Source organism: Cryptomeria japonica, chromosome 8 (assembly GCF_030272615.1).
Source record: "Cryptomeria japonica chromosome 8, Sugi_1.0, whole genome shotgun sequence".
In the NCBI taxonomy this organism is placed as follows: domain Eukaryota; kingdom Viridiplantae; phylum Streptophyta; class Pinopsida; order Cupressales; family Cupressaceae; genus Cryptomeria; species Cryptomeria japonica.
In genome coordinates, this window is record NC_081412.1 from 614,135,435 (window position 1) to 614,159,957 (window position 24,523).

General features: G+C 34.5%; 1 protein-coding gene across 1 annotated transcript; it reads right to left on the bottom strand.

Moving 5' to 3' along the window:
- Nucleotides 1-17,527: 17,527 nt before the first annotated feature.
- Nucleotides 17,528-20,486, bottom strand: LOC131055971 (oxoglutarate-dependent flavonoid 7-O-demethylase 1). Its single transcript, XM_057990289.2, has 4 exons — nucleotides 20,036-20,486; nucleotides 19,676-19,932; nucleotides 19,267-19,588; nucleotides 17,528-18,097 (listed from the first exon to the last, which is right to left on the bottom strand). The coding sequence occupies exons 1-4, from the start codon at nucleotides 20,267-20,269 to the stop codon at nucleotides 17,843-17,845; spliced, it is 1,068 nt and encodes a 355-aa protein (XP_057846272.1). The 5' UTR covers nucleotides 20,270-20,486; the 3' UTR covers nucleotides 17,528-17,842.
- Between the last annotated feature and the right edge of the window lie 4,037 nt (nucleotides 20,487-24,523).

Here is a 24,523-nt window from a genome sequence, read left to right on the forward strand (position 1 = left end):
AGAAGGCCAAAACTTTATCCAGGGCGAAGGTGGAAAAATCAAAGAATAAATATGTAGAGATGGTAATTCCTCCTCCAGACATAGATTTGGATAAAGTGAAGCCCTTTAACTATGTTATCAATAGAATTAACTTGGGTAAATAGACACATGAAGGAGTTGTGGAAGATGCTCAAGCATCTTTGCATATCTTGTGACAATTTGTTTAATGAAGAAAAGGTCAAGAAAGACAAATTGAAGAAACATGTGGATCAACTCACTGATATCTTGATTAAGATAATGAAATCATCAAAGGTGGTTGAGCCAATCACCTCATTAGTGGATGAACATATCATTAAGCAAGCTGAATAGGTCAATTCTCGTGAGAAAATAGTTGGTGAATGGATGGATAGGTTTATGTGTCAAGGGGCTCATCTCTTATGTTCAACATTTACACTAATGAACAATCTGGAGGAGGTGAAGGTTGAGATAGATAAAACTTTGGATGTATTCACAAATGAGTTGGAGACATATGAAAAATACTTCGACTCTTGGTTGAAATTAGAAGATTTCCAATTAGATGTTCTAGTCAACAATGGAGTACTCACTTCAAGAGATATGTATATTGAAGAAAGGGAGGGGTTATAACATAAAATGAGGGTGAACTCCAAATATTGGTTCCCACTTTTTGGCAAAATTTGACACTTAGATGAACATTTTGAAAAATTCCTTCACTTTTTGACACCTATAACTTTTAAACCATAAAAAATTTGAAGATAATGTAAAATAGTGATTTATAACATCTTGTTTGTAGGTACTAAATATATGTTTTTCAAATTTTTTTGAAGAAAATTGTAATGATTTTTCCATCTCCCTTGAAAAGTAGTTTTTTACTACAAACAACATTTTTAAGAGTGATGTGCATCCCAAAATGCATAACTTTTCTTCTATAAATGATCAAAACTCAATTCTTTTGAATTTTGGTTTGTAACATCAATACCTAGTGCATACAGTTTGTTTTGACAATGATATGTTGAATATTTTTTATTTTAGTAAGTTTTGAAGTCGGACTAATTATAATTTAGACATAGGTGTACGCTTGAACACGTAACTTTTATATATATATATATATATATATATATATATATATATATATATATATATATATATATATATCAAAATTCATTTTTTTGGTTAGAAAGAAGACATCAATGCCTAATGCATAGATATTTTTCATAATTTTTATGAATTAGTTTACTATTTTTCCCAATACGTTGAATAGAGAAGTTCATGTTCAATGAAAAACCTAGATTTGGTAAAATTTAAAAAACAGGACCATAATAAACTCACATTGTAATAAAATTATAGTTGTTGGAAAGATTGCTTAGAGGAATACCATCATAGATTTTGGGCTATCAAGATTGTTCCATTTGAGCCATCAATGGTTTGAAGGCCAAAATTCTATAGAAATCTGTAGAAAGTTTCAAAGAAGTGCAAAAAAGCGGGTTTGAATGAAGGGGGTTTCGAAAAAACCCCCCAAAATACCTTTGAATGAAGGGGGGTTCAAATGAACCCCCCCAAAATAACTAAAAGTCAACAAAAAAAATGCTTAAAAGGGGTTCATTCAAAAGGGGAGAGGGGTTCGAGTGAAGTGGGGGGTTCGCTCGAACCCCAAAGGGTAGTTCATTTGAGCACCCTTCAAAAAAAAATCCCACCACTGCATTTTTCCTTCGTGAGTGAAAGTGGGAACCATTATTGTGAACTCACCCATGAACATCCTGAAGCCACTTATTAAAGGTATGAGAAAAGCTCAGAAAGAGTGCAATGACAAGGGAAAGGACATCATTGAGAAGATATCAACACTCCCTTGCACATTCTTGGATGAGAATTAGAAACCTCTTCATGAAGATGTCATCATCAAAGAATTCAGTCTACTTGTTGGTGAAAAAGTGGATAAACAGGTATTCTCATTGTCCTCAGTAGATAAGCTAATAGATATCCAAGTTAATCTGAGTAATCTAGCCTCTCTTTTGAAAAAGAACAAGAAATGTTTCATAAGCCTCAAAGACTCTATTACCCAGGTCAAGGTCATCAGAAGTCACACCAAAGGACCTGATAGAAAACAAATGAAAGCAGTTCTACAAAAGTTCGAGGAGTTCATCAAACATGATCAAAATGGAGTGGCCGATGACACTTAGTATTTTTTGTAGCCTAGAAATTGTAGATGTATTTTTGTAATAAGACTTTGACACCTCAAGTGTCATTTTGTATCTAAGTTTTTGCATTTAGGCAATGCACAAGTTCTAAGTCAAATAGGACTCTTCTTTGATCTAGTCATAGTTTTTCTGAGATTTTTTCAATGCACCTCATCTATATATGCGAGGTTTCTTATTGTAATTAGAATCAATCTTTAATCTATATGCAAGAAAACTCTACTAAATTGAAGAGAAAAAGTGAAACTTTGTGTTCCTATTGTTATTTTACAAACTTGATCAAATAAGAAGAAATCTTTGGTATTCAAACTTTTTATTGGATTCATCGTGTTTATGGTGAGAGCATTCTTACTAAAATCTTGTTTTGATTAAGTAAAAGGGTTGTGGAAAGATATTGTTAAAGAATAGAAATAAGTGTTGATTTTTTTTCTTCGTGTCATATTTTAGCTCTTTTTATTAGAATTAATAATAGGTGAGAGTAATATCATTTTGAAGATTTTGAGATTCATATTGGTATTTTCAAGATTAAAGTTAGTTGAATTATAGTAAGATAACATTTCAAAGACTTTGTGCTTTGTTTTTTCATCTTGGTAGAAGGAGGTAATAACTTGAAGACTTTGAGCTTCATATTTTTATTTCAAAAAAATATTATCAAAAGTTGTAATTAGGAATCAAGTTAAAGACTTTGTGCTTTGCTTTGATTTTCTTAGCTAACACCATGGGTTACAAAAGTATTTGTTAAAAGGCTAATAGGATTATAGTGATTGCAAGACTTTGAGCTTGAACACTATTTCCTTGTCACGGAGAAGAAACAAAGGACTTTGAGCCTTTATAAAAACATTTCTTCTTGTCACATCCACCACCAACGATCTCCAAGTTGGATCGTGTAGGTGTGGGAAAATAATTAATAATGAATAATAAAATAAATGTTGAGGGGAGGCTACATCATTAATGAGGAATGGTGCCCCTATCATTTTATAGATCATTCATGTGAACCGGTAGACCAAAAGTAAGACATGCAAGGGAAGAAAGTATGGCTACCCATTAGGGAAGTCAATCACAGTATGATGTAGGAGAGGGGAAAAAAGGGCATGCTTGGAGTCTTGGAACCTGTGTGACCTCTTATCCTTATATTAAAAAAAAAAATCTATTTCGGGTGCATATGGCATTCATGGAACTAGTGACACCACATATCTCATAGGCATTTGATACACAATTTACATGCCTATTTTATGATTCCATATTTTGTGTACTTCCCCACTAAGAGTGTTGCAACAAAAACATCCTCAAATCTCTCATTTTTGCATAGCAAGGAGGATGTAAGTTAAGTTGATGAAGACCAAATTTCATAGAGGAAGAAAGGAATGCAAAGATAGGAATGGTGTGATGTCTTTGTTGAAGAGCAATAAAAGTTGCAGAAATGGAGGAGGGCATGAATGGGACAAGGTAGAGAAAGAACACGTGAGAGAAGAAAATATTGCAAAAAGACCACATAATGGGAATAGAAGAGGGTAGATGGATGCCTTGTTTTTGAAGATGGAGGACATATGAGAGACAAAAGGGATCTTGATTAGAGGAAGCTCATGAGGCAAGAAAAGAGATTGAATTAAATAAGCTTAGCGTGATATATCTAGTTTGAAAGGGAGGAAGAGGTAAAATGGAGTCGGGAGGAAGGAGGAAGAGATGTGAATCCGCCAAAGAGCTTAGGAACATATAATGGAATCTATCTTAGCTAAAAGGGAGGAATATTTTTCAGAGGGTAGAACGTGCACCAACATGGGAGCCTTTAGAAATATTTAAAGAAGCGCAAGTATGCGAAGTAGGCTTACTCTTTGGGCTTGTATGGAATCCCCACCGATAAGTTATTTTTATTCAAATTGATCTTTCCTTGCATAACATGTAGTCTATGTTTGAATTTTAATTCCAATAGTGCTGATTGTTAATTATAATATTGAGGAGAGGAAGTATCGAAGCTATTGTTTACACTTACATAAACATACATTTGTGCAAATGCCAGAGTCTTGCAGGTGGTCACACACATCATCGTTTGTATGTGACTCAATGCACCCACTTACAAGAATTTATATAGATATAGAAATTGTTGTTTATTTAAGTTCTCATAAAGGAGTCATATTTAGTGTTTCACGTTACTACATCATGAAAGTCAACAAATTATATACTATGTAGTTTATTTTGATTGGGGATTTCATATCGTACAATTATAGTTTAAAACATGGGCATAGGTTTACTGATAAGGCGTGGAAACCTATAGAATGATAACCCTTGGTGATTATGAAAACATGTTCCTATCATGATGGGTAGACATGAGATATTTGGTGATATGCAATAGTTCAATATAAATACTTCATAATAACATGGGTATGAGAGAATCATGCAAGGTTGGTTGAATCCATGTGTACTGGATGTAATTGAGGAATTCTCTAATATACTCAATATAGAAGGGGTAAATAAATATTAGTGAACCTATTAATTGATAAAATAATTGTATTTTGTGATAAACCCTCACTTAAGAAATTATGAAATATGATCACTTGCATTTGAACTAATGAGTAAAAACTACAATTAATTGATTCTATTTGGGATGGAAGGAAGTCAAGAAATAGGACTTTGATCTCATGTTTGTTCTCCTTAAGGTTTAATTACTTGTAGAAATTGTAAAGAATATAATGAAGAATATGGATCCAAAAACATACTCATGCATGACATTATGTTAATACATTATTTCGTGATAACCATATTTCGTAATATGGGGTACTAAGTACATTGGGTCATAATCAACTTAATATATTATAGCCAATAGTGGCTTAGGATGTTTGTGTAAAATCAATTATGTTATTACTCCATGGCTAAGAAGTGGCTTGGACCTTAACTTGTATCATAAAATTAGATTGTCATGTGGTGAAGCGATCCTATTGGGCTTGGCCTTAATCAAAATATTATTTAGGATTGTGACACCCTGACTTTGTAAATAGAATTAAACCCAAAAGCTGATACTCATATTTCCTATAAAGGTCGATATCGATGTGTCCTTTAAATTAGTAAAACTATGATACATGAGAAATTGAACATAGTGTTAGTTATTATTAGCTCTACAACTATTGTTTATTAAATCTTATGCAAAAGAACCTAATCATCAGATATGGTGATGATTAAAGACAGCTAAATGTAAGATGATTGAAAAATGTTATCATTGAACATAGAGAAGTTGGGGATCTTGATCTGAGTAATGCCCATTCTAGGAAATTGAACTAATTCCTTTTGGTAACGCTAAATATTTTCTTATTGTTTTCTTTACATTGTCTCTATTCATTAATACCACCTTGGGTCATCTTAGGGGTAACTATCTGCCAAGGTTGGGAAACCCCAAAACATACACCTCACTCATGTATGTGACAAAGAGTTGTCTAGATTTATGCAGACTAAATTAACTTCAAATAGAAATTGACTTTCCTTGCATATACTTAAGCACCATTAATGGTTGAGAATTAGAATTTTAATAATCTCATGAGATAGAAATGACACTTGGATTTTATTTGATAAGATTAGATATGAAATGACATTATATAAATGTAAGAATCCAATTTCTTGGCCTTTACTTAAGATGATACAATAGTTATCATGTACGTGTTGCCACTAATAATGTAACATTTGATCAATTGCGAGGAAACTCCAAATAGTGATGTATGCCTATGATTGTGATATATATGATTGGTAAAATTTTCAAAATAAGCATAAGAAAATTGGGTTGCACCTTTGTATGTAAAGGTAGCGTAGGAAATGGGTTCATAATAAGGTGCCACATTAGCCTATAAAACTAACCCATTGAATTTTAAAGACCTTATATCAATGTTGTTTTATTGGTATCTTGCAAGTGATGTGATAGTGGCTATTGAAATTTGTGCATCATGGGTCATATGTTAATGGTTGCAATACGCGTGTAAATAAGGGGAATCTATTGGGGATAGGTGACCAACCTAGTCTCTATGCTAATAAGGTGAACTTAAAAGGGATCTAGCATATTTATGTGGAGTCATGGATATTAATAGGTAGAGATTTATTGACATATTATTTTTAAAATTTTTTTTAAGGGGTAAACGCTTTTGATCTGGAGCTATGAACCAGTGAGGCCACAACCGGGGGACCTCATCCCCACACTTCACTTGTTCAAATCTGCGAGCAGAACGACCCAGCACACGCACAAGGCCTTGCGAGCACAAAGGCCCAACAGGGATTTGAACCATGGTGGCCGCTTCACCAACGAAGTGTTTTAACCATGACACTACATGTCCAAAGATATTTATTGACATATTATTATCCTTAAAAGGGTAGGGATATTAATTATAGGGATTCTCAACAACCTTAGGTTACAAGAACCTATGTGTAGATGTCTTTTGAGAGACTTGGAAAGGAGAACTATGTGTGACTTTGACCCGTTTGGAAGTGGGAACATAGGCGATCCTTGGGTGAAGGATACCCTTGTGACCTCAAGTCCATAGGGGAAGGGTCTTGGGGGAGAAAAATCCCAAGATAAGGGTTGTTCCTAATAAGATAGACCCTCTCTCTACACTAGGATTCAAAGGAGGACAAAGTGGGTAATGCGTGGTTATGAAAGGGGATAGGAAAAACCCAACCAATGGTATTTAATAAATAATACACCATCTAACATCGAGTTGAAGACAATAAGAATTGTTTGACTACCTTATATTCGATATTAGCTTATGGGAACATGATGAATGGAGGCCATCTTGTGTTGGTTCTATATAAATGTCATCTTGTGTTTATCTAATTGAGTCCTAAACCTTTACACTACATAGTTGCTTGATTGTGATGTTCTTACACGTATGCTTAGAATTGTGGTTCTGGTTATGTATGATCCCCAAGAGTGAACCATTAGGATTGTTATGCACTGTCAGACAATCATAGGACCATGCGAATGACTGATATCTAGGCTATTGCGAGGGATAGTCGACAATCACTTGGTTCATGGAGGTGATGCTACCTAGACTACCTTGGACATGATATGGTAATAATTAGCAGGTCGAGTTATTAGACCATGCCAATGGTGGAGGCCTAGAGTTGTTGTTGTGTTGTTGGATCAACAAACACTTACCGAGTTCACAGAGGTGAAGGATTTCTAAGGGCTATCTAGGATTTGATATGGTTAGGGTTGCACAAGTAGTTACCTTACCATGTAGGTATCGCTAACTGGAGCTAACCATAGTATCAAGAGGGTTCACTTGTAGTCACCTATAGCATGGGGGTGATCAATGTCGAGTGTTACCTAGGACTGTGAAGAAGATAAATGACAATATCTCTAAGGTCACTATGAGGTATATGTTGGAAGCTACTTCTTTGTGGTTGGACAAACTTGTCATCAGTGGCCTATAGGCGATTGAAGTCAGAATCCAATAGGCTAGGTTGGTTCACTACTTGTGGAAATCCTTGCGATTGAGGACAAATGCATGGTGTAGTATGGGATGCACCGAATTCTCTTCCTAGTTGTTTGACTGTATACTTGACTCGAATGCGATTGTGGATGTACCCATAGTGTAGTATGAGATGCACTAAATCCTCTACCTCAAATCCATTGGTGAAAATAGAAAAATGAAAGAGTAGGACCCATGGTGTAGTGTGTAGTGCATTGACATTCATTTTATATCTAGCATGCACTATGGACATGAGATAGCTAACCATTGAGGATGAGTTAGTCATGTTGTTCTTGCAATGACTTATATGAGCCAATCATAATGACCTGTGATGCTTGTATAGGAGTCGATCAGTATTATCCTATGATGCATGTATAAGAACCAGTCACTTATCTGTGATGCATTTGAATGAGTCAATCTCTATTAACGTGTGGTGTATGTAAATGAGATAGTCATTGCCATCATTGTAATGCCTATATGAGCCAATCACTATTGTTATGCGATGTATGTATGAGCCACTCACCATGTATGTGATGTATGCTAGAACTAGGGCCATCTTTGGTACTTGTGATGTGTATGAGATATATCCTCATGTATACATAATTGAGATAGTCTTTGAATTTAGGAGTTGTTTTATGGCTCATGTGTATATGTCTACATCAAACACTAGTGTTCGTATGCTCTTGAATATGGAACTTGTTGGCAATTGACACTCAATTGGTTGGTTTCACTATGTTGTCATTGATGGCAACATGGCAAGTTGCTCCGGTTTCATGTTTTGGTTCAGTTGTGTACCGACAGGCACTTCACCGGCACCAACACTGACATCAGCAAGATGGAAGGAATTCTTAGTTTACTGGCAATGTAGGCTGACATGGGTTTGAATAAGGTTATTGGTATTGGAGGCCAATAAATTTTGGATCCAACATCGGCAATTGATTTTGATATTTATGTATTTATGTTATTTGGCCAACATGTATATTGTCATTTTAACTATCTTTTTAAGCTAACATAAGGCATGATAAATTGTAAAGGGTATATAAGTCAGTAGGTTAGATCATTTTGAGATGTGATATCATGTGAATATGTATTAGGAAGGAAATAATAAAGGAGATATGAAATATATCAGAGAAATCATGAATGTGAGGATATTTATGTAAAGGGGTTATTCTAGTAAAGGGTTTAGGGTTTCAGACCAGAATAGACAAAGCTTAACTAGAACTATATTCAGGCATAGAAGATGTCATCTTAGCAATTCACTCATTTCTCTAGATTGTAGTCTAGATTTATATGTAGTCAGTGAGGCTCCTTTTGTGATTGAGCAGTGTGCTCTAGGCTATGAGCCTTCCTGCAAGTGAAGGCCCCTTATATTGTGTAATATCTCTTCATATGGCTAGTGAATTGATATTGTGGGTCACAAATCCCACTGTGGTTTTTCCTCTTTGAGGGTTTCCATATATAATTTTCTGTGTTATGGTATTCATTTATGTGATTGGCTTATTGATTGCTTTACTTCTTTAAATTCTATATCTACCGGTATACTGGTTGGTGTATGCATGTTTTAATAAGGTTAAAATTGATCATTCTGGTAGAACACTAATTCACCTCTCCTCTCAGTGTTCTTGGATTCCAACAATTGGTATTAGAGCCTTGTACCTCAGAGGAAGTTTAACAACGTGAGGGAGATCCTGAACCCGTAATCCATGGATATGATTTTGGAAAAACAACTTGAGGTAGCACTTGAAGATTGTGATGCTGAAAGGATAAAGAACTTGAAGTTATAAAATGAATTGAATTCTGCTCAGGAATTCATTCTTGTCCCATGGGAAAGGTTATCATCTGTTTAGGCTAAGAAGAAGGAACTTTTGCAAAATCAGGATGACGAAGAAAAAGATGCACTTAAGGAACAGTGTCAGAAGTTGAATCAAGAGAACATGGTCATGAAAATTAAAATGCAAGATATAACTATGAGAATGTCTAAGGAGATTGAGGACTGAAAGAAAAAGGAATAAAATATTGCCATATCTTTAAAGAACAAATTTGAAGAATGTGGTAGGTTGATTCATGATAATGATATGTTCAGAATTGATTTTGTATAATATCCCAGAGTAATGAACAAGAGCTTGAGAGACAAATGATAATTCCGAGGGATGATTTGACTATTGCAAGTGAGTATAAAGAAAAAATCAAGATTAGTTCAACACAACTTGATGAGTTATTGAAGAGACAAAGGCAGAATGGAGATTCAAGTGGACTTGGATTTGAACAAGGACAGAGTTTCAGTACTGCAAATGAAGATCAAAATGATAAGGCACCGATAAGGCAGTTCAAAACTTATAAATTTAATGGTAGATGCTATGCTTGTAATAAATTTGGTCACATGGCTAGGCAATGTAGAAATACAACAAATTAGAACAATAATTCTACTCCTGATCAATGTTCTAAATGCAATGAGAATGGTCACAAAACAAAAGCTTGCATAATGAATATAAAATGTTATGCATGTTGAAAATTTGGACATATGGCTAATTAGTGCAGGTCAAGCAATTATACCGGTTTTAACAAAGCAATTCAAAAGAACAATGTTACATGTTATGCATGTAATGAGGTTGGACATATTGCTAAATTTTGTAGAAGCAGAAATCCACTGGTTGGTAATAGAGTATCAAATAAGAAAGGGAAAGAGAAGGTTAATGAAATCTGACAAGATCACACCCAGAGATGGGTCAGGAAGTTAGAAGATCAATTTGTAGATGGGAATGCACCGGTTACTTATCCGACAGAAGAGGTTGCTCCTACACCAGCAAGAAGATCAATTGGTAACTAAGGAAGATGCCTTAGGGGTAGGCAAAATTCATGAAGATGCTGCATATGTCCCGGGAAGACATTCTGGAAGATGTTCCAGACATTGGAGATGCTTATCTGGCATGGAGATGTTTTAACATAGATCCGGTATCTTTCACTAGAAGTCATTTATATCAATGATGGATTAGGGGTTTTTTGGGAGGTTAAAAGGTTGAATCTACTTAATTTTTTTATCACCTTGCATTCAAAGTGATCAAAGGCGATTTAGAGTGATCATATATCTTCTTGAGAGATTTCACTGATGATTGGAAGAGTTTGTTAGGGTTTCATCGACAATGCTTAACATGTATTTATCTTTAATCATGGAAGAGGGATCATCATCTGTGCCTATTTTCATTGAAAAAACGAGTATTGTTGAGGTCAAGGACCGTCTCAGACCAACTTTCAAGAGATATGCGCATGTGGCTACCCTGGATGACTTGGTTGGAGCATTTTCCCATGTTCTGGAAGGAGTTGTGTATGTCGAAGATGTTAGGGCATACATACACTATCACATTGAGGATTTGGGGACATCCGATATCAAGAACATTTACATGAGAGAGCTAATGGGAGATTCTAGAAAGATCAAACCTAAATTCAAGCACATTGAAGACTTAGGGTTTACCGACATTCTGGACATTCTGGAATTCGAAGATGAAATTGTTAGGTATGTTTTAAGTAGAGTACATGGAGATTTTATTTGGTTGGATAGACCATACAAGATTACCAAGGAAGACATCAGGGCACTCACCGATTTGCCATAGGTTAGGCAACATCTAGATAAGAAGGTCTCTAATGATTATGTCAACAAAATCATTGGTGTTACATCAGATAAATGATCTATGAGAATCTATACTATCACCGACACAGACATCAGATTCGGTAGCATGGTAATTGGTTACAAGGTAACTCAGTCAAACAGACTGAATTCTGTTTCCAGCTCCTGCATTTTTCCAGCTTATAAGATGATGAGAGAAAATGAGAAATTAGATCTATGTGGTTAGATGTTGGATGAACTGTTAATAAACATAGGAAAGATTAAAGGTGAAAAGAAAGGAACTTTCTAGTATGGGAACTTAATTGTCTATTTAATGCTATTTTTCATAAATGAGACACCCGGTTTTGGGAAGAGCCAATGGGTATTTGACATCCCAGTAGGGAGGCAACTGAAATAATCAATTGCTTCATTGGGTGATCAGAGAGATGATCAAGTTTGGGGATATTTTAAGGCATTTCAAAAGCTATGAAATCTTGAGAGAGGGTTCCTAAGCACAATGTTAAAAATACTCAACTGACATATGCTTCATGGTGAAGAAAGATGAAACACTTATGGAAGTGGTTAAGCCCTAGAAGATCCGGATGGAGGAGATGGGATATGAAGTTGATGCAAAGATTTTAGATGCCTATGAAAAATATTAATTAATGCACTGATAGATGAATCTGTTAAGACCTTTGGTACTACAAAGAAAAAGACACAAGAGCTTAAAACCGAGTTCAACCAAAAGAAGAGAGAGAAGCATGAAGCAAAAGCAAGCAAGTTTGTGGAAAAAGGTTTCTTAGGACATTAAAGCATTGATTAATGATTTATCGAGAAAGGTAGGAAGAGAAAAGAACTGGAAGTGATTGTTGAACCTGTTACAGCTGAATCTGCATCTGAAGATGACACACCATTGGCATTCAAAAGGGTATTAAGGAAGAAAACTGAGGAGACTAAGGTAGATGTTAAGAAGAAACCGGTAAAGAAAGTTACATTCAAGTTACAGACATAGAAGAAAGCACCAAAAGAAACATCCTCTACCCCATCTAGTACTGCAAAAAGGAAGAAGATGGATGACACTAATCTGACACTTGTCACTGGTAATGTAACCACTATTCCACCTATGACTTGTGCAGAGTTAGTAGATGAGATTACTAAAGATGCCATGTTAATGTACAGTTGTATTATGAGCATTTGGATAATGTAGAACAAAGAGAAGTAGAGGAAGCAGTTTTATTATATTTGGATATTTATAAGAAAGCCTTGATAGAAATTGAAAACCAAATACCGATAGAATTGTATGATATGTTAGATTCTAGGAGACTATAAGCAATGCAAGAAGAAAAACATATTAAGATACAAGAGTTGTTATCTGTTTGTGTTTCTATTGCTCTAGAGGAAATGGATAAAACACTTGAGGTTGTAGATAGGAAAATATTTAACATAAAACATAGAATAATCAACCTTATGCTAGGAAGGGTAAATGAAATAATCAAGGAGACCCACAAGGCATGGGTTAAGTTCTTTGAAAAGAACCATGTTTTTTATACTTTACCAAAATAAAAAGTAGACACTGTAGACATCCTGGTTGAAGGAAAAGGAAAGGGTATTATAGGTACTTCACCCTCAATTTAAAAAAAACATTAAGGTAATGGAAATTAAGCCACAACTAGATACAAATGTACAATTGTTTTTTGAGATATCGACAAATATAGAGAGTGCAAAGGTTGATGATGTACAAGATACTAATGTTGAGGACAAAAGTCCTCCAGATACTAATGTACAGGATAAGGATACAGTTCCTAGGGAGGAACTGACAGTTATTGATACTGCACCAAGTGGTGAAGCCAATGGTGTAAGTGAGGAAGCTACAAAGGATAAATCACTAGAGGAGAAGAAAGAGGAATCCGATAGGGAACTGATAGTGAGTCCATCATTGTTGTCAATTGACACCTCGCAGATTGAAAATAAAAGCATAACCAAGATGAGTTCTATTGAACTCATGATGATGGTTGCATAGAAAATGTTGAAGGAGGATCTATGGATAAAGGGATTATTGATTAGTCTATCATATTTTTGCACAAACTAGTCCCGGATTGCAATTTCGATAAGGAAGCGAGCCCATCTGACAAGCTTAAGACAATCACATAACACATTTCAAAGGATTTCCAATCCTTGCAGCCCATTTGAAACCGACAAGCACTATAAAGGTTCACACAGGCTAAAAGAGCTACATTTGATCAAATCATTGAGTCTGAGAGAAAGGAAATTAATGAAAAATTGAAACTGATAGATAATTCTTTGAAGCAGTGTACAAACATTTACAGAGTATGTTGTAACACAAATGTTCTTACATTTAATTTGGATAAGAAGATTAAGGAATTTCAGGAGAAAATTGCAAATATAGCAAATTCTTTTGATGGATTGAATTCATTGACTACATCCATTGATGGTCAAATTTTGGTTTTGGAAGCCCAATTTTTTGCTCTTGAGAAGGAAAAAGAAAAAATTATAAGGAGAGTCAGAAGTCTTAGAGGTTTGGTGAGTCTCCGGTTGGATTCACTTAGTGTAAATAAGAAGGAGTGTATAGATATGGCTGGTAAGCCCACACCGACAGAGTTAAATGAGAAAGAATCTTTTTCCCATATCCTCAATGGACTTGTATCTATTTCTGACACTTTCAAATATGGTTGGGATACTTATCTTGAGCTATTGGAGAAGGCATATCTGGATATTTTCAAACATATTAAGCTTTGATAAGAAATTTTTGGGATATTCATTGTACAACATCTTTCATTCTTTGTCCCGATTTTGGATTTTTGGTACTCTTTTTGGAAATTTTGATGGCATTGATGTCAAAGGGGGAGTGATATAGATGTGAAAAAGAAAAAAAGAGGAGTTGTATACATTAGGGGGAGTATAGATGGAAAACTATGCAAGTATGGAGTATTTTTTATTGATGGATATTCAGCTCAGGGGGAGCAGGCTCAGGATGAAACCGACAGTTGAAACCAAGATTATTTTTCACATGAGTGTTGCCATCAATGCCAAAGGGGAAGATTGTTGGCAATTGATACTCAATTGGTTGGTTCACTATGTTGTCATTGATGGTAACATGACAAGTTGTTTCAGCTTCATGTTTTGGTTTAGTTGTGTATAGACAAGCACTTCACTGACACTGGTAGGATGGAAGGAATTCTCAGTTTACCGACAATGCAGGCCGACATGGGTTTGAATAAGGTTATCGGTATTGGAGGCCGACAAATTTTGGATCCGGCATTGACAATTGATTTTGATATTCATGTATTTATGTTATCTGACAGACATATATATTGTTATTGTAATTATCTTTGTAAGCCAACATAAGGCATGATAAATTGTAAAGGGTATATAAGTCAGTAGGTTAGATCATTTTGAGATGTGATACCATGTGAATATATATTAGGAAGGAAATAATAAAGGAGATGCGAAATATATCAGAGAGATCATGTATGTGAGCATATTTACGTAAAGGGGTTATTCTGGTAGAGGGTTTAGGGCTTCAGACTAGAAAAGACAAAGCTTAACTGGAATTGTATTCAACCATAGAAGATGCTATCTTAGCAATTCACTCATTTCTCTGGATTGTAGTTTGGATTTATATGTTGTCAATGAGACTCCTTTTGTGATTGAGTAGTGTGCTCTAGGTTGCAATCCTTCCTGCAAGTGCAGGCTCCTAATATCTTATAATATCTCTTCATATGGCCAATGAATTGATATTGTGGGTCACAAATCCCACCGTGGTTTTTCCTCTTTGAAGTTTTCCACGTATAATTTTGTGTTATGGTATTCATTTATGTGATTAGCTTATTGATTGCTTTACTTCTTTCAATTCTATATGTACTAGTATATAGGTTGGTGTATGCATGTTTTAATAGGGTTAAAATGGATCATTTCGGTAGAACACTCTTTCAACCCGCCCCTCTTAGTGTTCTTGGATTCCAACAGAACCAACTTTGGATGGCAATATGTATCTCTTCTTGCAATGAGGTAAGTTAATATGTTCATTTAATTAATTGTTAGGATTAGAGAGAGATCAAGATCTCATCAAGAGGAGAGAGTAGTCTCCTGAATGCAAACTAAGAGCCTCAAAATTTTCACAAGAGGATAAGTAGGATGGGTCATTAGGCATGAACCCTCAAGGTTTAGATTAGGTCTAGGGATGACCCTGATTGTGGAAGGCTAATACTCCAGTCATAAGTATATAATATATTGTATCATTGAGTTGTCGCCACCATGAATATTGAACGAGTTTAGATACCAACAATTCTGATTGAGATGGAGGTAGCTCGGTTGATGAAGCTGTGAATCGATGTTAATTCTATTGGGAAAAAAATATTTGTGGTGGCCAAGGGTGGAACTTACACTTTTTTATTTTGTATTTTTCATTTGCATGCTCTGAGTTAATTTGTAACTTTGAAATTGTAAGAATTATTATTCATTGTGTGAATTGCGTTCTAAATTTAGAGATTAGTAAATGAAACCGAGAGCCTTCCCTTATAAATTAGGAGAGATTTAATAGATCACATACTATGGTTGAAACCACAAATTTGTAAACTTCCCTAGTTTGCAAAAGTTTCAACCAACAAGTTGGAAAGGTCTAGTAGTTGAACCCATGATAATCCTCTAACTGTGGGTGTTAATTTTATTGGAATATTGACCTAGAAGTGCTCACTTCACCATTGTGATGTCTAGCTACAACTATGTTATTTTGCATGGTATGAAGCAATTGCTCTGATATGTCTGTGGGGTGCTCTTTCCCTTGGATAATATGTTTCAACCAAGCTAACTTGAATCATCTTCTATAATATTTTCTTCTCCTTTTCTACTATGTGTAGCTCTTCTAAGCCAAGATCTAAAGATAAAAACTCAGCTTTTGGATTTTCTAGAAACTAATATTTTTTCTGATTTCCTTTTTGATAATATATGTTTGATCTTTCACTTGAATGAATAAGAAATATATCTATATATGCAATGGATTGTCTTTTAGTAAACAAGCTAGCAAGAACTTCAACTCTAATAACATTGTGGTAATCCCCACAAGGTCATACTTCAAATCCATTTTTTTTTGTAATCACTTAAATCTTTGCTCTTTTTTATTAAAGTTTTTAATACAAGAAAGGTAAAATTATATGGAGACTAGAATGAATAAAGTAAAATAAAAATATGATATATTAGTGGCTATCAAACCAATTTGCAATAATTTGGTTATAGGATAAAATAGTTCAAAATGGTTGATAATGATATAGAAATTTCAATCGAGCTATACTAGTTGAATACAAGTGGAATTTCTTCAATACACATCAAAATGATAGAAGATACACTAACAATAAAATTGACCTAGTAGATAAATCAACTAGGATCTCTTACAATGAAGAATAGTGATCTAGTAGTAAACCATCTAGGATCTTTATAAATTTTAAAAATTAGTAGTGGTAAAACATCCAATTTTTACATCAGATTTTCATGAAACTTGATCATTTTTCGGTTGACATTGATGATACTTAATCTAATAGTTTTGTCCATGCTTGTTTATGACTGACAAAAGAAAATCCCTTTGACATCATTGCCAATATTTCTAACACTTGCACTTGACCCCATCTCTTAATTTGTATTTAGTCTAGACAAATGTGTGTTTATGTGTTTGAATTCTATAGGATTACCTTAACCTAAGCCTAGGGATCATATCACTTTCTATTTCAAAGATATTTTTAAAAATTTATATGGCATGTAAAATTTACAAATAGAAAAATTTAATAGATAAAATTTATAAATGACCATTAAATTAAAGTTAACAAGTTTTATAAATACACTTAGTCATTACAATCCACCTCTTCATATCGTTGTAGTTACACCTTTGAACATAATTAAAATATATCAATAATGAAAAATCAATCAATTTATTTTTGAAACCCAATGTCAAAAACATTAGAATTCTAATTTACAATCTTATTTATTTCCGTTAGATTTTATAACTTAAATTAAATTAAATATTAGTATTTATTTCCATTTGATTTTATAAATTAAATTAAATATTTAAGATTTCAAAACTTATATTACATCATTAGAATTTTAAAAGTGTGAAACTGCGTAGGTTTGTCAGGTTGATTAACTTTTGCATCGGGCCCTTAAAATGAAAAGAAATAAAAGAAAAGCATACCTTTCATATAAAATCACCTACTAATCAGCCCATGTACATTGATGGAATTAGAATGACCACTAAATCTTTTAACTAATTAAAGAATTATATTGCAGATCAGTATTCAAACACAAATATATTCAATTTATACTTTTTCATTTAACAGACGTAATAGCATATGCATACTACACAACATCCTGGTTTCTGACAATGAAGTACATCAAAAAGTAAGTACATCTAGGTAGTAGAGTCTATTGAGTTTGATATCTGGTTGATGGAAGCAGGTGTAAGAAGTTTTAGGTATTTTGATTCTTTCTGCAACAATGATTGAGTTCGATTACTCTTCGATTTCGATGCGTAGATTCATTACCTATTCTGACTTAACAGGAATAATATGATATGATGCTAGAAGTATATTAACTGCATTCTAAGACTGCTGCTCTATAAGAAGAGCTTCTACTGGAGCTTTTCCTTGAAGTTCCTTGCTCATATAAGTGGTTGCATACTCTTCAGATAAAGTGGAATGATACAATCTAGGATGAGTTTCATCAATCAATTCAGGAGCTGGAGAAATCAGCACATCATCTTGTGGACTTAAAAACATGACAACTGACATCCTGTACTGATTTGTATTTACCATCGCCCTGTGCTCCGCGCTCTTGTATTTTCCATTGCTTATTATCTGCCATTTTAGAACACAAAATTCATCTTTATAAATCTCTATCACTTAATAGCAGGATATCTTGCATGTAAACTGCAAAATAAAAATGTTCAAGATCTATTTCTACAAGTATTAAGCAAACCTGAAAAATCGATTCATCGATAGGATATTTTAAAATCAAAGCGCATTTCATTACTAGTGCAAATTCATCCCTACAAGTACCAAGGAAACCTGCATAGTTGCTGAGGTTGGAAGTTACAAGCCATAGATCATACTCCGCGACTTAGTTTAGATTTCCTCCTAACTCCCAACTACACACGTTACCAAACTAGTATATATATAAAAAAAGGAAACTGCTGATGCATATGAAGGATATCTTACACTAAACTGCGCTTCAGAAACAAGGGAAACACAGTTTGATGTGGTGCAGTTTGTATGCGATATATCCTACCCCATATATAGCATGCATCCTACTAAAGTTCTGTTGAGATATACAGTTTACCCCATGTGGTGCAGTTCGCCTAACATATATCTTACCAAACGTTTGTTGAGATGTACCCCGAAGTTCGAACTACCCTACCTTCAAGAAAGAAGCAAGCCTGCAGGTTTGACAGATATGTAGAATATATGGAATGCTAAGTACAGTAATCCATTTTCAAAGTCATATAATTTTTCACAAACCGGATTGGACTCAAACCTAGGCTTTACTAGCAAAGTTACTCATCCCTTTTAAGCCTAGACTAGACTAGACTATGGAGTGTTTCTCCCAGCATACTATCAGATGTATTTAGTTTATAATTCTATATATTTTAAAAAAAATTCTTATATATATACGTACTGACATATATAACTCACATACCCAAAAGAAAAACGGAAAAAAAAAGGTCCATACCCAGGAACCCTACTCGTGCCCGTACCTGTACACGCACATCCATTTGCTTGGTCTAATTCTGGTATCCTATTCTTTATCTAGGACATCCAATTAATATGATGATCAGTATGAACAACCTACTATAGAGCAGCACAGAATTGTAAGAACTTTGACAATCTCCTAAATGGAATCAGTGTCAAATGTGTCTTTCAAGCTCATGAACATTAGCAATGGGTTATGAAGATTATCTTAATATTAAACTTTAATTGCGTATAAACAAGACTATTAGGACTAGAGAAAATTTGATAAATTTACTTACCTGCAAGAGATCACCAACGTTGACAATGAGTGATCCAGGAACAGGGGATACGGTAAACCATTCTCCGTCTTTTCTAACTTGGAGACCCTCAACCTGGTCATCTAGCAGTACAGTGAGCAAATCCCCATCAGAATGGGGTCTCAGTCCATTCACCAAATCTGGCTGAGGGCAAGGAGGGTAATAATTGATTCTGAGCTGAAGCAGGGGTTCCTTGATAAGGGTTTGAACATAATCAGAGTCCAACCCCAAACCCTCGGAAAGAAAACCCAGCAACTTATCGGTAAGATTGAGTACCTCTTTTCCATATTTTTCATACGTTTCCCTTCATTATCCACCCACAAATCAATCAGCATCAATTCATGCTTTAAATTGCAAATTGGCTATCTATGTTGTAATTAACTTTGTCTACCTGTATGTGTGGGGTGTTTTCGGCCAGTGTTCTACTGCCTTGACAGAGGGTGGATAGACATAGTGAACAAGGGCGTCAACCCAATCCAAGACTGTGTCATCTGAGATGTCAAAGAAGCGGCCATAACCTTCAAGCATACGAGTACCAGGCCTTACTGGACACTGTCTTCTTTTTTCTTCCAAAGGAAGACCAAAGAATTCTTGTGATACACGTTTGATCCTCTCTAGCAATGAAAGATCTATCCCATGATTTATTACCTTCAAAAACAAATGGCAAACCCCTGAAATCAGTGACCCTGAGAGGAAATATTTAAAATACCCAATTCGGGTATGTAAGGTTTAGTAGTGTTTGTGTACAAACCTGGAAGAAGCCCCAGACTTCGGATGCTTTGGCTACTTGGGTTACTATTTCTGAGTGGTGAGCTGCTAAATCGATGACAGGAATAGATTGTGGAGCTTCAATAGCAGGGACTGGCCTCTGATCAGATGGAAGAATATATCGAGCAGGCACTTCTTTAAGTTGGCAGTCATGGAGAGTTTGCACCAGATCGATTGGCCTCTGCAGTCTCTCAAATTGCTTCAGAAGAGCATCCATGGCTGGTGATGATCTATAGAATTTAAGCACAATGAATTCTACTTCAAGAATTCAGGTTTTCGACAAATAAAAATTGCACAATGAATTCTACTTCAAGACGGGGAGTCTTCTGGAGAACTTAAAAAGCCATTGTTGAGAATCCAGGTCGTGTTGAGAGGAGGGCAATAAATGTTACGAGTGGTGATGATATCCAACCTACCACCACAAATGTTATGTCACTTAGAGTTAATAGTTCTATGCTTGCAAGTAATTATAAATTTTTGTTTAGCATTGATAGGTTGGGTTGATTTTCATGGTCAGATATTTATAAGTATTTTTTTTAATAAAGAAAGAAGCAAAAATAAGTTTTCATATGTTTATCATTTATAAAAAAAAATATTACACATATTTACAAAAAAGGTGCATGGATAGAAAATCGCATTTCTAAAGTTCACACAAGATCAACATTTGAATCATTACAAATAAAACAAGTCGTTAAGTGGTAGCAATAGTAGCGAATGTGGGAGGAGGTGGGTCTTGATCACCCGATTTACCCCATAGGTCAGCAAGGTTTAGAGTAACAATGAGAGGGTCACAACCCTTGTCATCTTTATCTTTATCTTCTTCTTCATGAGTTAGTGAAATTACAAGTTTTAGGTAATGAAATTTGATGGAATTAAATGAGCTAGAAGCTCCACTAGAAAGCCATGTAAAAAGTCTACTCATCAGAGGTAGAGTGTCGACAATTAGGCTGCAACCAACCTTGTTGTACACAATCTCCACTAGCAATTATAAGAGAAGTCTGTGAACATGTAGCATAGTTGCCACAACAAAAAATTCTCTATCCTCATCAATGCTCACGAGGAGGTGAATGATCCTAAGACAAAGAGGGAGTCAAGGGAACTTTGGCCACAACACAAGCAACATTTCCCTACCAGTTGATAAGTACCTATAGGTGAGCCACTTCCAATGCAACTTTATTATCTTGTACCTAGATTTGTAACAACACATTATGATAAATAATTGATTTAAAAAAATGAAATACGAAAAATAATAGAGAAATTAGCAAAGACTATCCTTCTTGAACCAAGAGAACTTATCCATGCTCACTACTTTCATGAGATAATTTGCAACATTATCCAAAGTGTCAACCATTCTAATAGGAACTTACCATTCTCAACCACTTATCACATAAATTGATACTAGAACATTAAATCCTTAGTAGAAGCATGATACATAAGTTTCTTGGACAAATATATGAGACTATAATTGTCACATTCAATCCTCACGATCTTTCAATCAAAACAATACCTATACCAAATATTTGCAACAATACCACCTCTTCAGAGATATTTGTAGCAAGCACATATTTTTATTTTGTAATGAAAGAAAATGATACCTTTTACTCATCCAACTCAATACACATTAGAGAGAAAACATATCCACTAGTGGACCTCCGATTATCCAAGTCACTTTCCCAATATACATCAACAAAACTACGTATGGCTAATGACTTGACCACATCATTAGTACCATGATAACATATGTAGTAATTATAAGTTCCTTGCAAATATCTAAATATCCCCTTGACATAGAAGAATATGCCCATGTCTTACCAGATGGAGGAATGTTAGAACAAGGTAAGTATGCCATAATATGGGACCAAAAGGGTGCAACTTTACTTATTGCCCCCATTAGAACATAGTGTGCTAGCCAAAAAACACACTAGCCAAATATAGCACACATGCTTAGGTTTGGAATAACCAAGCCTTAGGATTAGTCAATTTAAATCAAAATTCTAGCGCAGTTTTAAAAAGTTGTTATAAAAAAGAGTAAAGTTGCCCTCATTTCCTTTTTTTTCTCTTGTAACCTATGTATTTTTACTCCTTTGACCCATTCTCAATGGAATAATCAATAGACATTTAAAAAAATGAATTATACTTCAAAAAATAAAGTCTCTAAGTAATCAAAGATCCACTAATACAAACATAAAAATTAAGGAACTTCTAATATTAAAAAAAAATAGAAAGATTATAAAATAATTAGACATGATAATATCATAGGTCATGTTGAGAATCCTATAGCATGTGTTAAGAGAGGGGCAATAAATATTACTATTATTAGCATTGAAAGGATATGCAAGAGTTACTCGATATAAAATTATATATAAATTAATATGTTAGACTCTGTAATTTTATGTGTAAAGAAATACATTAATTCAAATTTTTCAATATCTTATCTAAATATATTATTTTGTGTGTATACAATTCCAAAATATAATATTGAATTTAGATTGATGATTTGTCTTCATGATTATAATAATATTTTTGTTTTTGATTACTCACGTAGGGAAAGGGGCCCTGATCCCTCACAAAGATAAAAAATCAAGTAGAAAAATAGAGCAACAACAAAATAGCAACTAACATCACATAACAAGCAACCCAACAAAATTCAAGAAGCTAACCACCCAATGAGTAACAAAAAACACTTAAACCAGAAACCCAACCCTGTCGAAAGAGGCTAACAACCCAAAACAATAAGATATAATCATAGACAGTCATAGTACCATAAACATCAAAGCCTAAATAAGCACTACTAACAGTATCATTGTCAAGATTAACTAGATTTTTAGTTGGCACAAAATCCTCATTAAACATATTATGTAGATAATTAAACTTAGGAACTCTATAACTGTATAACCTAATCCATGACCAACTACTTATACTATAAAAATTATCTAAACTAGAAAGCTTAAAGAAAGTAGCGATAAAGCACAACACCCAACATCCCATCATGAACCTATATATTATTTGCTATTGATAATCTCCTAATTCTTTGTGAACCTCCTCATTTGGTCCCGCAAATAATTCTAGTCCAAATCCTTGTCTATCTATTCCTCCTCCTGAAAATGATTGGTGCCCAATTTTTGAATCTTGGTTTTCCTCCAAAGCTTGCTTTGCCCCAAGACAAATCCCATAGTAGAGCTTTCTCATAATCCCATATGTAATTATACAGAGGGAAATTATAGCTCTTCCCATTTGCATTTTTCTTTTTCTGAACTCCTCTACTCTAGTTTCCAGGTTCATAACACAAACTTATAGATTTGCAACTTGATCCTTCAGATCAACAATTTTAACTTTGTTCTCTATAAAAGGATGAGTCTAAGGATTTAATACTATATCATCCTCACTAGTGTAAACTAGGGAAGGGGTTCATTGTACTAGCCTTTCACCTTAGTCCTCAAGTTCATTAGTAGCTTCCATATTTTCACCGCTTTTGTCCTCCATCTCCTCATCTTTTTCTTGAAAGACCTCATCTTCATAATCCTTTGAAGAAATGTCCAGTCTCTCTTTCAAATCGTAAATTTCCTCAAAAGCAAAGGGCTTCCTCCTTACTGGCATTTCTACTTTTGTTATCTTTAGCAATTAGATGTGCAAAGCATCACTCACCCAAACCAATTTCCTATTTTTTAGCTTCCTACTTGGCCTCTTCCTCATCATTTGAGCTTGTCTCATCTATGTCAATAGTGATGCTTTTGTTTGAAGGGCCTTTGTTAGTTTTCCTATCCTTGGAAGGTTTGGGCTTGGGAGTAGGATATTTCTATTTATCATGGGTAGTTTTAAGGAGCACAACCTCAAAAATTCATTGACATGGGGGGTTTTAGGATTTTTAACTTTAAAATTTAGGGGCAAGATTTCTTCTCTCAAGAGGCACCTGTTTGGATTCAATCAGTTCAATTCAAATAAAACTATGAGGGGCTTCCAAATTATCACTAGGGTTTTCAAAATAGGTTATGAAATGATTGCGGTGAGGGGAGAAATCAAAAGTAAAGTGATAAAGGGTATAAATCAACCCTTGGTGCAAAGGAGGAGAGGTCCCTTTACTAATAGTAGCAGACAACGATGAGGACAAATAAAATGATAGGTCAATTTTTACACCATGACGAATATGATTCAAAATTTGAAACTGATAGCCATGAACAATAATATAACATCCTTCTAAGGTAAAATATTCCATAATGTTAAAACTCACCATAGCATATGGAGATAGAAGGATGGAACTATCATATCCATTCTACAACACCATCAACCTTTCCCCTTTTTCAAAGAATTTATTGAGAAATCATTTGTAGGACCCCAAGCTCTTATTTTCTACTTTCTACCCCTCTCATTACAAATTTATGGCTTCTGCTATGAGCTTTGAGTGATGATGAATTTGATGCTACCAATAGTCTAGTAATCTTTCTTTTGGTTAACAACCTCACAATTTTATACC